The sequence below is a fragment of the Quercus lobata genome, chromosome 5 (assembly GCF_001633185.2).
Source record: "Quercus lobata isolate SW786 chromosome 5, ValleyOak3.0 Primary Assembly, whole genome shotgun sequence".
In the NCBI taxonomy this organism is placed as follows: Eukaryota; Viridiplantae; Streptophyta; class Magnoliopsida; order Fagales; family Fagaceae; genus Quercus; species Quercus lobata.
Genome location: NC_044908.1, coordinates 53,385,563 through 53,404,286, shown reverse-complemented (window position 1 = coordinate 53,404,286; position 18,724 = coordinate 53,385,563). Strand labels below are relative to the sequence as shown.

The 18,724-nt window shown below is 37.7% G+C and overlaps 1 protein-coding gene across 1 annotated transcript; it reads left to right on the top strand.

Annotated features, from left to right (window-relative positions):
* The first annotated feature begins 1,191 nt into the window (after positions 1 to 1,191).
* On the top strand, positions 1,192 to 18,291 carry LOC115990688 (cationic amino acid transporter 1-like). Its single transcript, XM_031114494.1, has 2 exons — positions 1,192 to 1,600; positions 16,943 to 18,291. Exons 1-2 carry the CDS (start codon positions 1,192 to 1,194, stop codon positions 18,289 to 18,291), a joined length of 1,758 nt encoding a protein of 585 aa, XP_030970354.1.
* Positions 18,292 to 18,724: the final 433 nt, after the last annotated feature.

The following is an 18,724-nucleotide window of genomic DNA, read 5'->3' as shown; positions in this document are numbered from 1 at the left end:
ATAGTCAGTTGAAGAAATTTTCCTTCAAATTAACATTAAGAAAAATTATATCATTTTTTAAAGTAGCTCCAACTCACGGTGATTCATAAACTCAACAATCAACACATTATTACTTATTAATAGGCCAACTAAAAAATATATGTAGTGATGGGATTGACGAGAACACGTTACCTTGACGAGGTCAACGTAATGACGAGGTTACCCCCTGATGACGAGCAAGCCATCAACGACGGGGAAAGGGAGGTCATTCAATGGCGTCAGCAAGTAACCTGGGCAGTTACGAAACCAGCAAAGCAAACCGTTGGAGACTAATAAAAGCCCCATAATTGGGCTTGAGGCGTTATGAAAGAAGGGCATTTACACTCCAACGGCTAGCAGTCAGGCTCACAGATATAAAGCTCTCACATTTGCAGCATAAGGTACGAGACTAAGATTCTGAAAAGATACTTCTTACTTTCTAGTTCTGCAAACAGTTTGATTGTTCTAACTTTGGCATCGGAGACGTTGTGGCAGGCACCACACCGGTGACCACCTTTCTTGAAGAGGACCAGGTGCTAACGGGGAGTTCCATCTGCTTACTGTAACTGACGAGTTTGCACCTCATCATGTAGTGATGTAGATACATTGTTAAGTGACACGGTTTAATCTTTCCAATATGGATGTCCAAGTTCAAATTGCCTCTCATTATTGTAATTATAGGTTAGGTAAGAAACTTAGATACATTATCTTAGATGGAATATATTAGGTTTTCCAATTAAATTTCAACACTTGACTGCATTGATCATTAAGGTAAGACCAATGCTATCTTTTTTATATAAAAAAAATTGTTTAATTAAAATATCAAATATTTGAATCCAATTGGAGAACATAATTTAAATAGTATAGAATCAAATTATAATAATAGTACTATAAAAATAAAAAAATTAAAAAATTAAAAAGAATTCAAGTATTTTTATTTTTATTTTTTTTGAGAAAGAAAAAAGAATTCAAGTAGATAACTGTATTTATAATTCTAAAATCGTGCTGTATAGAGCTATATGTATGTAAACAATATTGATTAATACGCTAGCTGTGTGGTTCATAAAAGATTCATTATACCATTACTTTTATCTCTCTCTCTCTCTCTCTCTCTCTCTCTCTTTATATTCTTAGGAACCAAACACACAGAGAGAGAGTAGAGATTGAATCAGGATGGGAGAATACGGAAGGCAAGAAGGTGTTTGGAAACGCGGGTGCTCCTTCGCAACACACAAATTTCTCCCCGATGAATCTTTTCGTAGCTGGGGAAACTATGTGAGGGTGCTGAAGGACACACCACATAGGCTGAAAGATCGAGTGCTGACTCGGTCGTTGGACGAGACAGAGCTTGTGGATATGAAGGCACGGAGCCAGCACGAGATGAAGAAGACGTTGACGTGGTGGGACCTCATTTGGTTCGGCATAGGAGCTGTGATTGTAGCTGGGATCTCCATCCTTACAGGGCTTGAGGCTCAACAACATGCAGGACCTGCTGTTGTATTGTCCTACGTCGTTTCGGGTATCTCTGCATTACTCTCTGTTTTTTGCTACACTGAATTCGCCGTTGAGATCCCAGTTGCAGGTACCAATTCCATACTTATTATCTAGCTCATTATTTCCTTTTTCCATTTTCAATTTTTGTTTTAATCTATTTAATTTAAGGTTTGGTTTGCTTCTCGTTTGTTTTTGAATTTGACATTTTGGTGTGTTTGGAGTTTGTAATGAAAAATTATTTGTTGAAAGTAATGTAAATAAAGGTAAAAGTTAATTGAAATAGTACAGTAGAACTTATAAATAGTGCCAAAAAGTGTAATGAAGCCCATAAATAATAGCAAAAATAAACTGAATAGTGAAATAATTTTTATTTTCATTTCTAACCCAAACGTACACTTTGTTAGTTCTCATTAAAACAAAGGTTTAGTTAATGATTGACGTGAAAGTTTCTCATTAAAATAAAAAAAGATGTCCCATCAAAAAACAAATGGAGGTAAGTCACACTCTTATTTATTTATATTACTAGTATCATGATTATCTATCAAGTTTTAATGATTTTTTTTTTTCCAAAAAAAAAAAAAAGTTTTAATGGTCATTTAATTAGGCAGTCAACATAGGGTTTTTTTTTTTTTTTTTTTTTTGGGAGAAGGGGCAGTTAACATAGGTGATTGCCTTATATATTATCTTTTTCTAAAAAAAATTATGTCCTCAATTTTTTCACAACAAATTCTAAGTAGTAGGTTGTTATTGACTATTACTGGTAGGCAAAAATGTAATTTCACTAGTAAGTTCAAATTTGAACCAGTAACAATCTACCACTTATTTTTTTTATTAGCGAGATGTTAAATAATTCCCTAAAGGCATTGATTTTGGAACTATTTTTAGAAATATTTTATAGGAAAATGATAAATAATTAATTTTGTTGATATCTTTTTATATTTCCCACCAAAGTGTTGTCAAAACTTTCTTAATATGATTTATTAACAATTATCCTAAGCATCATGACCCATTTTATTATTAAAGTATTATGAAAATATTGTCAACATTAACTTCCATATATAATTGGCTAATACGTAGGAAATTAAAGATTTGGCCATACGGCTTCGATTTTAATTTTTTCTTTTTCTTTTCTTTTTTTGAGATAGCTTTGATTTTAATTGTTGGACTTAGAGAAATGGGTTTTTTTTTTTTTTTTTTTTAAAGTCAAGGAGGGGAGTATCTATACTATTATTTAAGGGGCTATCCCTGTTTGGATTCCTCATTTTTTTGGTTCAAAAATGCCTCTACACTCCTATGTTTAAGTAGAGACAAAACTAAATGACAATTTGGTAAAAATACAACTCTAACTTCCACTAAAACATTGCCTACAAAATAGGGTTACTCTCTTGTTAATTTTCAAATTGCTTTATCCACTTATAAATTAGATTCTCAAAATAAAAATTATATATATAAAATAAAAACACAAATTTTTGTTTTGCTAGACCACTAAAATAAAATTTTAAAAAAAGTCTCATCACACGCGCTGTTAATTTTCAAATTGCTTTATCCACTTATAAATTAGATTCTCAAAATAAAAATTATATATATAAAATAAAAACATAAATTTTTGTTTTGCTAGACTAGTAAAATAAAAATTTTAAAAAAGTCCCATCGCACGCGCAAAGCGCGTGTGATGAGGCTAGTATTTTTTGATATGTTTAAGCTTTAGCCGTATCTATTGGAGGCCAGTTCAATGCTCTACGGATAGAGCTTTATTTATTTATTTTAGGGGGTGTCAAGTATTTGGAAATGCATTTATTTGTTGATTTTTTTTTTTTTAACTTAATGATTGGAGAAAAAAATTTCTAACCCATTTTGTGACAATTTTTTCTTTTTTTTCTTTTTTGAGAATTTTTTTGTGACAATTGATTAAATCATCTAGGTTTACTTTCAGTTATATATATGAAAATTTTTTTAACATTATATAACCTATTTAATAACTTATGTGGTAATATTCCAAGCTGGGCCTAAAGAATCAAGTGATGCTGAGCAAGGAATTTATAAAAGAACTAAGAGCCCAAACTGGAGAAAAACTCATGCACGTGCAAGCAAGACCGGGAAAGAAAATATGAGAGGGGATACGTCCAAGGCGACGGAGAAGAAATCTAGGATGGAGATAACATGCATGGAGGTGGAGGAGGAAAATGCAGGTGCAAAACGAAAGACCCGTGATCCATTGGAAGAAATCACAGAGATTGTTGAGGTTAGGAAAAGACCAAAGCTAGAGACGGAAGTTGCTGTTTTAGGTAAGTTGCTAGCCACACAAATGGGATAGGCGACGGCTACGGTGCAGCCCTGCCGGGAACAATGAGTGCCATAGCTTTGGAACTGTCGAGGGCTTGGGAACCCTCGAACAGTTGGAGCGCTCCAAAAAACGGTTATGGAGGAAGATCCCAGCTTGGTTTTTCTCATGGAAACCAAGTTTAATGTTGAGGAAATGGTTGAAATTAAGCATAAGTTGGAAAGAAGTCAGGGCATGATTGTTCCTAGTGTTCGTAGGAGTGGGGACTTAGCGCTCTTATGGAAGGAATCGCAGACAGTTGATGTGCAAACTTTCTCTCCTAGGCACATTGATGCAATTGTCTCAGAAGACGGAGGAGATAGGAAATGGCGCTTTACCGGTTTTTATGGCAATCCTGAAACCAAAAAAAGAGAGGAGTCTTGGGCGCTACTTGTGAACTTGAGCACAAGGAGTGCGCTTCCCTGGGTCTGTATGGGAGATTTTAATGAGATTTTCCATAGGGGAGAAAAGGCAGGGGGTGGAGAGAGACCGGAATGGCAGATGAGGGCGTTCTACTCTGCCATTAATAAAAGTAAGCTCCAAGACTTGGGCTTTGTGGGGCCAGATTTCACATGGAGTAGGAGACTGGGGGCACGAGGGTGGGTATGGGAGAGGTTGGACCGGGCCTTAGTCTCTACAAACTGGACTTCTTTGTTCCCTCATGTAAGACTTTACAACGTGGCCACTCACTCATCAGATCACAATATGCTAATCCTGAAAGCTATCCCCCCAAGGAGTAGAAATAAAAGAAGGAAACGATTGTTTAGGTTTGAGGTGATGTGGATTAAGGAGGATGAATGTGATGAGGTAGTGAAGAATGCTTGGGAAAGAGGCCGGATCCTTGAAAGCCAAAATCAGTTTGGGAGGTGCTTGCTTGAATGTCGTTCCTCTTTACAAAGTTGGAACAGTACAAAATTTGGCCACGTAGGCCGAAATATAGCTTCACTTTCAAAGAAGCTCCAATGGCTTGAGTGCTTACCAGGGGGTGAGCTCAACATGGCAGAGATTCATGCGACAAAAGTGGAGTTAAATAAGTTGTTCTCAGCAGAGGAAGTGATGTGGAAGCAGCGGTCAAGGAATTGTTGGCTACAATCTGGGGATAGAAACACTTCCTTTTTTCATGAGAAAGCCTCAAAAAGGCATCAACAGAACACCATCTCTAGGCTAAAAGACACTAATGGTATCTGGCAGGATGAGGAGGAGACGATGGGCCATATTCTGGTTGAGTATTTCCAAGAGCTATTCACGTCTGCTGGCCCAACAGTCAGTGATGAGATGCTAGAAGCTATTCAACCTAAAGTTACTGACAGAATGAATGCGGTCCTAATGCAGGATTTTCGGGCAGCAGAGGTTGAGAAAGCCCTTAAGCAGATGCACCCGTTGAAGGCGCCAAGCCCTGATGGTATGCCTCCTTTATTTTTTCAGCATTATTGGTCCACTGTTAATTCTGTAGTCATTCAAACTGTTGTTGATTTTCTTAATCATGGTGTTGCTCCCCCTAAATTTCATGAAACTCACATTGTGCTCATCCCTAAGACAAAAAATCCTTCGAGAGTCACCGACTATAGACCGATCAGTTTGTGTAATGTGGCTTATAAGCTTGCCTCCAAGGTGGTAGCCAACCGAATGAAGGTGATATTAAAGGACATTGTATGCGAGAACCAAAGCGCATTTTTTTCGGAAAGGCTCATCACGGATAATGTCCTTGTGGCCCATGAACTAATGGATCATATCAATAAGAAGAGGAAGGGTAAGGAGGGGGAAATGGCATTGAAGCTGGACATGAGCAAGGCTTATGACCGGGTGGAATGGAGGTGTCTGCGGAAAATCATGGAGAGGTTGGGGTTCAATGAGCGGTAGATTCATATTGTAATGGAATGTGTGTCTTCGGTTACATATGCTATTAGACTTAATGGCCATCCTTTTGGGACGATCATCCCATCCCGTGGCCTTCGACAGGGAGACCCCCTATCCCCATACCTCTTTCTCCTCTGTGCGGAGGGTTTGTCGACATTGTTGCATAAGGCAGCGCTGAGAAATGCATTGAAAGGAGTGGCTGCCTCGGCTAGGGGTCCGCGTGTTTCTCACCTATTCTTCGCGGATGACAGTCTGATATTTTGCAAGGCATCGGAGAAGGAAGGGGCGGAAGTGCAGAGAATTTTGCAAGTCTACGAGGCATCTTCGGGGGCAGCAATTAAATAGGAACAAGACGGCTCTTTTTTTCAGCCGAAACACCTCCACTCATGTTCAGGAGGCTATTAAGGCTAGGTTTGGGGCCCAGGTGATCAAACCTCATGAGTCCTACCTAGGCCTTCCTTCTTTGATTGGTAAGTCTAAGAAAAACACCTTTGCTCAGATGAAACATAAGCTTGCTTCAAGGCTTACGGGTTGGAAGGAGAAGCTTCTGTCTAATGTGGGTAAGGAAGTCCTGATTAAGGCAATGGCACAGGCTGTTCCTTTGTACACTATGAGCTGCTTCAAGTTCCCCAACGGACTCTGTGATGAGATGACCGGAATGGTGAAACAATTTTGGTGGGGACAGGTCAAGAATGAGAAAAAAGTGGCTTGGATGAGCTGGGATAGAATGTGCCTTCCGAAGGAAAATGGGGGATTGGGTTTCAGAGACTTAAAGTCCTTCAATCTGGCTTTACTAGCTAAATAGGGCTGGCGACTTCAAACGAATTCCTTATCCCTATTTGCGAGGGTTTATAGGGCCAAATACTTCCCCAACGGGAATTTTGTGAATGCTGAGGTTGGGAAGAAAGCGTCCTTTGCTTGGAGGAGCATAATGGCTGCTCAACATCTAGTCAAACGGGGCTTGAGATGGCAAGTTAGAGACGGTCGGAGTATAAGGGTGTGGCAGGACCAGTGGCTTACTACCCGTAGTACCTACAGGGTAGTCACTCCAGAGAGACCTGGGAACCAAATTGTCATGGTTAAGGAGTTGCTGAGGGAGGACGGCTTAGAATGGGATACAGAACTGGTGAGGAACCTCTTTTTTCCACAAGATGCGGAGGCAATCCTTAGTATTCTGATTAGTGTGGCGACTGCAAGGGACAGAATGGTATAGGCTGAAGAGAAGAAAGGAAAGTTTACTGTTAGGAGCGCATATAGGCTAGCTCGTGAGTGCATGGCAAAGGGGGGCAGCTCTGGTTGCTCGGACCAGTCTATAGTGCATGGGGTTTGGAAGGGGGTGTGGAGCATGAAATTGTCAAACAAGATTAAACATTTTGTGTGGAAAGCATGTAACGGTATCTTGCCAACTAAAGATGCTCTCTACCGTAGGAAGATCACGGGCTCTAAAATATGTGAGGCTTGTGGTAAGCAGGAGGAAACTGCCATGCATGTGCTCTGTTTTTGCAACCGTGGAACAGAGGTTTGGAAGGAAAGCAAGCTCTCCCTGCCCTGCGTTATCCAAAAGTCTTGGAGCTTTGTGGACACCTTTAACAGACTGAGGACTAGCTGGGACGCTCAACCGGGGTTACTGAAGAGATGGGTATCGATCTGTTGGGGTATTTGGAAAAGTAGAAATGAGGTAAGGCACGGGGGAAAAATTAGACCAGGTCGGGTTATTGTGAGGAGCTCTTTGAAAGCTCTTGATGATTTCCTTGTAGCTACGGAGAAGACGTGCATTTCGAAAGGCGATCACCAAGCCAGTGTTGAATGGAAGCCTCCACCACTGGGTTCTTTCAAGGTAAACGTTGATGGCGCTCTGTTTTCAAGATAGAAACAGGTCGGCGTGGGTGTCATGGTGCGCAACGAGAAGGGTTCGGTGATAGTGGCCATGTCCAGGAAACTGGACCTACCTCTCGGAGCGTTAGAAACGGAGGCAAAAGCTTTGGAGATCGGTGTAAGTTTCGCTGAGGACATGGGCCTTAGGGATGTGGTGTTCGAGGGGGATTCGCAGCTGTTTATCAACACCATCCACGGCATCGCTGAAGCTGAGGCTTCGGTTCAGAACATCGTTCTTGGAGTGCTGAGGAAAGCTCAAGGTTTTAGAACTTTTGATTTTTTACATGTTAAAAGGCAGGGGAATGCCCCTGCCCACTTGTTAGCTCAACATGCCCAGAATGTTGAGAATATGGAGGTTTGGCTGGAGGACTGTCCCAGTCAAATAGCACATGCTTGTGCACATGATGTACTAGTTTTACAAAGGTTTGAATGAAAGTTTAGTATTTTCCAATCAAAAAAAATAAAATAAAAAATAACTTATGTGGTTTTCAAAAAAATAAATAAATAAAATAACTTATGTGACTTATTTAAATAATACATGTAGATGATTTTATAAACTACCGTTACATAAGATTCCTTCTAATTTCTATTTAAATAATACATGTAGATGATTTTATAAACTACCGTTACATAAGATTCCTTCTAATTTCTTTGAAGGAAAATTTTATGCACATTTCCATTAAGTCATCACTTGAGTCCCCTTTTAATTATGGACCCGATTAACGGGTGATCTTATGAAATTTGTTAATATATCATTTTAAAAAAGTTTTGATACCACTTTTATAGAAAATATAAAAAATTTAATAATATTCACTTGAGCTTTCTTTTTAATTATGAATCTAGTTAACGGGTGCTCTTAGAAAATTTGTTAATATGTTATTTTAGGAAAGTTTTAATATCGATTTTATGGAAAATATAAAAAAAAAATAACAATAATTGAGTGCTCAAACTAAGTTTTTAGACTGAATTTTGGATATTTTTTTTAAGAAAGTTTTGATACCACTTTTATGAAAAATATTTTTTTTTAAAAGTAATAATAATTGAGAGCTCAAAGTCTCAAACTAACTTTTTAGACTGAATTTTGGATGTCGTTGTTCTTCAGTTTTTCTTTTGGATGAAAGTAAACTTTTTTTTTTTTTTTTTAACTCACTCACTTAGAAATATTAATTATTAGATATGCTTCCCCTGAAGCTATCACCTAAGACACCTCCTTTAACCAGGGACGTACCAACCCGCCTAAACTTTGAGTGTACAATTTTTTTTTTCTTTTTATATTTTGTCTTAATGCATAATTTATATGGTTCTTGAATTTAAGAGTCAGTTTCTCAAAAAAAAAAAAAAATTAAGAGTGTCCTTTTCATGATTGATTAGTTAGAATTTTCTGTCGACTACTAAATTTGGTTGCTCTCTTTTTTTTTTTTTTTTTTTTGAGAAACAAACACACAAAAGAGAGGGAAAGCAATTCTAAATTCTAACGCAAAGACACACTATAACTCCACTTAAAAGTCACGTTAACTTTTAAGTGGGAGTGGGTAAATCTGGTTGCTCTTAACTTTTAAGTTGTTCCTTTCTCAACGTGAGAGCTCAAGAAACTGGTAGCTGTTTTTTTTTTTTTTTGAGAAAAGCTGGTGGCTTTTTTTTTTTTTTTTTTAATATAATATGGAGTTTTGTAGTATGGACCATATATTTTTGAATTCTGTCACCACTCAATATATTATATTTAATCGCGTATAATTGTGAATATGCTTTGGATAAAGGTCCAAAAGCCGATTTTGAAATCCCAGTTTGTCATTATGAAATTGAAGTAATTTTAAAAAGTCCACACACAATTGGTCTTTTTCACAAGAATCGGAGGTAATCCATGCACATGCTAGACTTTTGTTTCGGCTCATGTGATTAAGTTCATTTTTTTAAAAGTTGAAGAAAAATACGCCCGTAAGTTTGTTAATAAACGTTGATATTCAGTGACATTTCTAGTTATTTATTTTAGGGTAGTCACTAAGAAATTTAAATTATACAAAATCTAATAAAGAGATAACTTGAATATTTGATACAACTGTGAGTTAAGTTGCCAAAGAGAGCAAAATTGTTGCAACTATAAAGCCAAAAATAAAGAGTATAACTATCATCACCATCAAGAAGAACTCACAATATTTTTCTTGGTACCATTTTTTAAAGAAAAATGAAATTAGAGATTATTTTTATTAAATAGTTTAAATGAGCTACCAATTTGAATAGTTAGCGATTTTTATCTTTTTTTTGTTGAATAATATGTTCACTTGTTGTTGTTTGATCTTATATTGTTTTTGCTTGGTTTATGTTTGCTATTATTTGAGCTAATATTTATTGTTGTTATTTAAGTTTTTTTTTTAATTTTATAAAAGTGACTAAGGATTATGTTTGAGGGACATAACTAATTTTGAAATAATGCTACATCCACAATATTTTTATAATAAATCTTATGCAGAAAGTTATTATTGATGGGTAAAAAAATAATATCAGTATTTGACCCAAATTAAAACCAACAACAGCTTACCACATTAGATTTGTTGTGAAATTATTGTGAAAATGTTGTAAGTATAGCATTACTCTTATTTTTATTGAACCCAAATTTTTGTAATTCTCAAGTTAGAGTGTTCAATATTTTTATTAGGGTGATCACAATAGGTTAGTTTAGTATATAACATATTTTTAGCAAGTGTATATATACATTTTATTTTATTTTATTTTATTTGCAAGCTAGGTCAGTCAAGCATATATAAATATATATATATATGTAAGGACGCGATTCGTGGCGGACCGTAACAGTGTCGGGTTCGCACGTGAAAAGGCCCCTAACAATATCATTTGTAGAGCGTGGGTTTGGAAGGCTAGGCCTTGGTCGACAGGCGGTGGGCTTTTTGTGGTATTCATACAAGTTTCGGTTTTCCTTCACCCCTGGAGTCTTTCTCCTGGAGGTGGGCTGGGTGGCTCTGGTTTTTGGCCATTTTTCCCAACCCCCTTCTTTAGGTTACCCCTTTTCCCTTTTATATTCGCCTGCGTTCATTGTCCTTTGTCCACGTATAAGGTCAACCTTTCCAAAATTGATACTTGTCCCATCAACCCATATTCAAAGTCGTTGGGGGTGGTTGTAAAAGCCAAAGACTGCGGCTCTGTCAGGTTCAGAGCATTGAATGGCAGTAAGAGCAGCTTTCCCTGGATATTTTAGATCTTTCTTCCTGGTTTCGATCCTATACCGTTTTTACCCTTCCTTCAGGGGGGGGGACTTTGGGTCTGCCGAGGACTGAGCCGTCCTCGGCGATATCCACAGGCTATTTTGTCGAGCTTGGGCCATAGCCCTCCTCGGCTTGGGCCTTCGGATTTTCCCCAGGTAGATGGGCCCGGCCCGTAAATCATTTGGGCCCCACAATATATATATACATTTTTTTGGCATGTGGAGCCGCCAGTGTTGAAATTGATATAATAATTTACACGAAAAGAAGGATGTGTCCTGAAAATAAAGCTGGCTTTTACGTAAATGACTCTTGTAAAAAGGGTTTTTGTGATGAATGCCAAAACAAAATAAGGTGTAATTTAGGTTTATTAATAGTGTGAAATGCTTGTGTCTACAATTAGCCATGTATAACCAAAACAAAAGAAGTAGAGAAAGAAAAAGCTTTCAACCTTTTGATTGAAAAAATCTAATAATTGATTAAGTAGGTAACTAGAACGAGAAAGTTTACGGACAAAAAGCAATCTGTGTTGGGCTTTGTGGAGCCTAGTTTTGTTTGATCCGGTTTGATGACCCGATCCGACCCGAATAATGTTGCGTGGTTTTTTAATGGGAAAAATTTTTGGGCCCGTTTAGCCCATTGTGGAACCGCCTTTTGTAATTAGGGTTTTTTAGTGTGGTATTGTTGCCGTGTTTTATATAGAAAGAAAATATTGTAGCCGCAAGTTGTACTCAGTATTCTTCGCTGATAATAGTGATATTCTTGCAACTCCGTGGACGTAGGCAAATTGGCGAACCACGTAAATATTGTCTTGTGCGTGTGACCGTTTTTCTTTGGCGTGTGTTTTCTCTATTTTTTTTGTTTCTCACAAGTTGGGAATTCGGCTTGATTCCCTTCAACTGGTATCAGAGCCTAGGGTTAGGTTTGAGTGGGAGCAACGGCAGAGGAAGCAGGAAAGGCGTCTGGAATAGAAAAGTTTGATGGCACAGACTTTGCGTATTGGAGGATGCAGATTGAAGATTATCTCTATGGGAGGAAATTGCATCTACCTCTTTTGGGGACAAAACTTGAGAGTATGAAGGTTGAGGAATGGGCGCTTCTTGACAAACAGGTTCTAAGAGTTATTAGGTTAACTCTGTCTAGGTCTGTTGCACACAATGTTGTAAAGGAGAAGACCACAGCAGATCTGATGAAGGCTTTGTCCGGTATGTATGAAAAGCCGTCCGCAAACAACAAGGTGCATCTGATGAAGAAATTGTTCAATTTGAAAATGGCAGAGAATGCTTCCGTAGTACAATATCTGAACGAATTTAATACTATCACAAATCAATTGTCGTCTGTAGAAATTGATTTTGATGATGAGATTCGTGCTTTGATCGTTTTGGCTTCTTTGCCAAACAGTTAGGAGGCAATAAGGATGGCAGTAAGCAATTCTACAAGAAAAGAAAAGCTGAAGTACAATAATATACGAGATTTAATTCTGGCTGAGGAGATTCGCAGAAGAGATGCAAGCGAAACCTCAGGATCTGGTTCTACCCTAAACCTTGAGACAAGAGGCAAAAGAAATGACAAAAATTCAAATCGGGGCAGATCAAAATCCAGAAATTCTAATCAGAACAGAAACAAATCTAGATCAGGCCAACAAATACAATATTGGAACTGTGGAAAAACAGGTCACTTTAGGAATCAATGTAAAAGTCCTAAGAAGAAGAATGGAGATGATTCTGCTAATGTTGTAACAAAAGAGGTACAGGATGCATTATTCTTACAATAGACAATCCACTTGATGATTGGGTTTTGTATTTAGGAGTTTCGTTTCATACCACTCCACACCGAGAAATCATACAGAATTATGTTGCAGGTGATTTTGGTAAGGTGTATTTGGTTGATGGTTCAGTCTTGGATGTTGTAGGTATGGGAGACATCCGGATATTGTTGCCCAATGGATCTGTTTGGTTACTGGAGAAGGTTCGACATATTCCTGATCTAAGGAGGAATCTGATTTCTGTTGGACAACTTAATGATGAAGGGCATACAATACTATTTGTTAGTGGTACTTGGAAGGTTACAAAGGGAGTTAGGGTATTGGTTCGTGGAAAGAAAACGGGTACTCTGTACATGACCTCAAGTCCAAGAGACACAATTGCAGTTGCTGATGCAAGTACTGATACAAGCCTATGGCACCGCAGACTTGGTCACATGAGTGAGAAAGGGATGAAGATGCTGCTGTCAAAAGAAAAACTACCAAAATTAAAGTCCATTGATTTTGACATGTGTGAAAGTCGCATCTTAGGAAAGCAGAAAAATGTGAGCTTCTTAAAAACTAGCAGGACACCGAAGGCTAAAAAATTGGAGTTAGTACACACTGATTTGTGAGGGCCTTCTCCGGTTGCATCCCTTGGAGGTTCAAGATACTACATCACTTTCATTGATGACTTAAGCAGAAAGGTATGGGTTTATTTTCTGAAAAATAAATCTAATGTATTTCAAACTTTTAAGAAGTGGAAGGCCTTGGTTAAGACAGAAACAAGTTTGAAAGTAAAATATTTGAGGTCAGATAATGGAGGAGAGTACATAGATGAAGGGTTCAATGAGTATTGTGCTGCATAGGGAATTAGGATGGAGAAGACCATTCCTAGGACACCACAGCAGAATGGTGTGGCTGAGCGCATGAACAGAACTCTCAATAAGCGTGCTAGGAGTATGAGGTTGCATGCTGGACTACCAAAAACTTTTGGGCTGATGCTGTTAGCACTACAGCTTATCTGATAAACCGATGACCATCAGTTCCCATGGAGTTCAGACTTCCTGAAGAGGTTTGGAGCTGTAAAGAGGTAAAGTTTTCACATTTAAAAGTTTTTGGTTGTGTTTCTTATGTTCATATTGATTCTGATGCTCATAGTAAACTTGATGCAAAGTCTAAAATATGTTTTTTCATTGGATATGGTGATGGGAAATTTGGCTATAGATTTTGAGATGAACAAAATAGGAAAATCATCAGAAGTAGAAATGTGATATTTAATGAACAGGTTATGTACAAGGACAGGTCAACTGTAGTGTCAGATGTTACAGAGATAAATCAAAAGAAATCTGAGTTTGTCAACTTAGATGAATTGACTGAAGGTCCTGTCCAAAAAAGGGGTGAAGAAGATAAAGAGAATGTAAATTCACAGGTAGATCTGAGTACACCTGTAGCTGAAGTCCGCAGATCTTCCAGGAACATTAAACCTCCACAGCGTTATTCACCCACTCTAAATTATCTCCTGTTAATTAATGGTGGTGAGCCAGAGTGTTATGATGAAGTCTTACAAGATGAGAATTCAAGCAAGTGTGAGTTAGCCATGAAGGATGAGATGGATTCCTTGTTGGGGAATCAGACATGGGAACTAACTGAATTGCCAGTAGGAAAGAAGGCTTTGCACAATAAGTGGGTATACAGAATAAAGAATGAGCATGATGGTAGCAAACGTTACAAGGCCAGATTAGTTGTTAAAGGGTTCCAGCAAAAGGAAGGCATTGACTACACAAAGATATTTTCTCCAGTTGTGAAGATGTCAACAATCAGACTGGTACTGGGAATTGTGGCTACAGAAAACTTACATCTTGAGCAATTAGATGTGAAGATGGCATTCCTTTATGGTGACTTGGAGGAAGACCTTTACATGATTCAACCAGAAGGGTTCATTGTTCAGGGACAAGAGAATCTAGTTTGCAAACTGAAAAAAGAGCTTGCATGGCCTAAAACAAGCTCCAAGACAGTGGTATAAGAAATTTGACAATTTTATATGGAATTGGGTTCAAGAAATGTGAAGCTGATCACTGTTACTATGTTAAGTCTTTTGACAATTCTTACATCATATTACTGTTGTATGTGGATGATATGCTTATTGCAGGGTCTAGCATTGAGGAGATTAATAATCTAAAGAAACAATTGTCCAAACAGTTTGCAATGAAAGATTTAGGAGCTGCAAAGCAAATCCTTGGTATGAGAATCATTAGAGACAAGGCTAATGGTACATTGAAGCTTTCACAGTCAGAGTATGTGAAGAAAGTTCTCAGCAGGTTCAACATAAATGAAGCTAAACCAGTTAGCACACCCTTAGATAGTCATTTCAAACTAAGCAAAGAACAGTCACAGAAGATAGAAGAAGAAAGGGACCATATGAGCAAGGTGCTTTATGTCTCAGCTATTAGCAGCTTGATGTATGCTATGGTGTGTACAAGGCCAGACATTGCACATGCAGTGGGAGTTGTGAGCAGATTCATGAGTAGGCCTGGAAAGCAACATTGGGAGGCAGTCAAGTGGATTTTGAGATATCTGAAGGGTTCATCAGATACATGTCTTTGCTTTATAGGTACAAGTTTGAAACTACAGGGTTATGTAGATGCTAATTTTGCTGGTGATATTGATAGTAGAAAAAGTACTACTGGGTTTGTTTTTACTTTGGGTGGTACAACTATATCATGGGCTTCAAATCTACAGAAGATTCTTACTTTGTCTACTACAGAAGCTGAGTATGTTACAGCAACTGAAGCTGGAAATGAGATGATTTGGCTACATAGTTTCTTAGACGAATTGGGTAAGAAGCAGGAGATGGGCATTCTACACAGTGACAGTCAGAGTGCAATCTTTCTTGCCAAAAATTCGACTTTTCATTCAAAGTCGAAGCATATACAATCAAAATATCACTTTATCCGTTACCTTGTTGAAGATAAATTGGTAATACTTGTGAAGATTTGTGGATTTAAGAACCCAACAGACATGTTGACTAAGGGTGTCATTATTGAGAAGTTGAAGCTATGCGCAGCTTCAATTGGTCTTCTAGCTTGAGGACAGGAGGATGAGTTGCAGGGTGAGGGATTGTTTCTTCGAGGATAGCGATTTGATGTTGGTGATTGAACTAGTCTCCAAGTGGGAGATTTGTTGGGCTTTGTGGAGCCTAGTTTTGGGCCCGTTTAGCCCATTATGGAACCGCCTTTTGTAATTAGGGTTTTTTAGTGTGGTGTTGTTGCCGTGTTTTATGTAGAGAGAAAATATTGTAGCTGCAAGTTGTACTCTGTATTCTTCCCTGATAATAGTGATATCCTCGCAACTCCATGGACGTAGGCAAATTGCAGAACCACATAAATACTGTCTTGTGCGTGTGATTGTTTTTCTTTGGCATGTGTTTTCTCTATTTTTTTTGTTTCTCACAGGTTGGGAATTCGGCTTGATTCCCTACAATCTGTAGACTAATAATATGTTTGACTTTTTTTTTTCTTCTCCCATTTTCTATCGAAGTTTGGCTCCTCACGCAATTAAAATGTAATGTTTTTTATTAATTGAAAAAAATTACACATATTAATATATGTGTGTGTGTATATATATATATATATATATATATAACGTGAGAACAGAGAAAATTCCTTTTCAAATACATAATTCACATGGATAAATTAAATTCAAGATAACCATGTTTATTACACACTTTTATCGCTCAAAACATATTATATATTTTTAAAAATTGTTTTATGTCATTCATTTGAATTATTCCATAGTTATAATAATTGGAAAATGGAGTTCTGAACCAGTTATAAATATCAGGAAATTTTAATTGAACTTGACATGTCTTGTGTTACTTTTTTTTTTTTTCTTTTTTTTTTAGAAACATGACTTGTGTTACTTGAATGCTAAAAAAAAGATAAAATACAAATAGTTTTGATTTAGAGTGCGTTTGGGAAGCACGTTTTGCGCTTCCCAGACGCGCGTTTACGTTTTAGAAATTTTTTTTTTTTGTCAAGCTGTATCTTTTTGACTTTTCTTATGTAAACAGTGCTTTTATGCACTGTTCATGGGTCCCACAAAATACACTTTTCAGCAACTTTTTCATTAAAAATGGGTCCCACGATACTATTCATACATTTAAAAATTATTTTGCTACAGTGTTTTTCAGTTTCAGTTTTCAGTTTTCAGCTGTATCCAAACGGACCCTTAATACTTTCTTGATCATAGAAATATGGTCGATTTATTTGTTAATTGCTTGTTAATGGGAATTCATGACAACATCCTTTACCTTGACACATGCACGGTTGTACAAAAATTATGTGTCCGGCGCTTCAATAATCAGAACAAATTAACATATATGGTTAAATAATATGGCTAAGCTAACAAGTTGCTTTCCTTCAGGTGGATCATTTGCCTATTTAAGGGTTGAGCTGGGTGATTTCGTGGGCTTCATCATTGCCGGAAACATCCTACTCCAGTGCGTGATTGGTGGAGCAGCGGTTTCCCGTTCTTGGACATCCTACTTTGCCACACTCTTGAACCACCAGCCAAATGATTTCCGCATTGTAGCCCATAATTTAGCACCAGACTACAGCTACCTCGACCCCATTGCCATTGTTGTCTTGGCTACCATTTGTGTTATGGCTGTTGTGAGCACAAAGGGCTCCTCAATATTCAATTACATTGCCACCATCATCCATATTGTTGTCCTTCTCTTCATCATCATTGCAGGCCTTACAAAAGCTGACACCAAAAATTACAGTGATTTTGCACCATTTGGCGTCCATGGCATCTTTCAAGCATCAGCAGTGCTTTTCTTTGCCTATCTTGGATTTGATCTTATCTCAACTGTGGCTGAGGAAACAAAGAATCCCGGTCGGGACATTCCTATTGGTCTTGTTGGCTCAATGGTGATTGTTACATTGGTATATTGTTTACTAGCTATGGCACTATGCCTAATGCAACCATACAAAGGTATTGATGTAGATGCACCATTTTCTGTGGCATTTGAAGCCGTAGGTTTGGGATGGGCTAAGTACATAGTTGCTGCTGGTGCATTGAAGGGAATGACAACAGTTTTGCTTGGAGCAGCAGTGAGAAAAGCTCGATATCTCACACATATTGCACGTACACACATGATTCCCCCATGCCTCGCCATTGTGAATGAGAAAACTGGGACTCCTCTCAATGCCACAGTGGTCATGCTTTCAGCCACGGCAGTAATTGCCTTCTTCACATCGCTTGGCATTCTCTCAAAGTTGCTCTCAATCTCCTCACTGTTTATCCTCATGCTTGTGGCTATTGGCCTTCTTGTGCGTCGATACTATGTTAGTGGGGTGACAACAAAAGCAAACCGTATCAAGTTCATTGTGTTTCTTGCCCTTATTCTTGGATCTTCAATTGGCACTGCTATTTATTGGGCCTCATCTACTGATGGTTGGATTGGGTACGCAATAACTCTACCAATTTGGCTCTTGTCAACTTTCGGGCTTCGGCTTTTTGTTCCACAGGCCAGGGAACCAAAATTTTGGGGTGTACCATTGGTACCATGGCTGCCATCATTATCAATTGCCATCAACATTTTCCTTCTTGGGTCTATAGATAAAAAATCGTTCGAAAGGTTCGGGATATTTACTCTAGTAATGATTGTTTACTATTTCCTTTATGGATTACATGCGTCCTATGACACAGTTAAGGAAGCTAGCAGTGCCAAACAGATGAAAAATGTTGAAGAGGGGGCCTTGAATTAGAGAAGTAAATAAGAAATGTGTGATGCATATGTTTATGTAATTTCTGTTCATACAGTTTATCCAAAAAAAAAAAGTTTATGTTCATATTATGAAGGAGATGATGTGTGTTCATGAAAGACAAAATAAATTTTCTTTCTAGGCTTTTGTTACCCTTTTTTTTTTTCCTACTGGTTTCGTTGCAATGTAATTCTTTTGTAATAATGTTGAAAAAATTCCACTTTTTTGTAAATTTCATTCACACATGAAAGTAACAAGAGCAAATTAAATTGCCCTTGTATGAAAAAAGTATTTTATGCAGAACTTATTTAGAATGTAGGAAGTAGGATGCCTTCTAGCTAACCAAAAGCCCATGTTAGTATATTTTGCCTATCAATTACCCCATAATTCTATACAGTGATTGTGTTCCAACATCCAAAAAATATGACCATTTTTA

Excerpts from the sequence above, each read along its gene's own strand:
- LOC115990688 (XM_031114494.1), top strand. The coding sequence starts at position 1,192 with ATGGGAGAATACGGAAGGCAAGAAGGTGTTTGGAAACGCGGGTGCTCC. Across the intron at positions 1,601-16,942 it reads CGTTGAGATCCCAGTTGCAG|GTGGATCATTTGCCTATTTA; the intron begins GTACCAATTCCA and ends GCTTTCCTTCAG.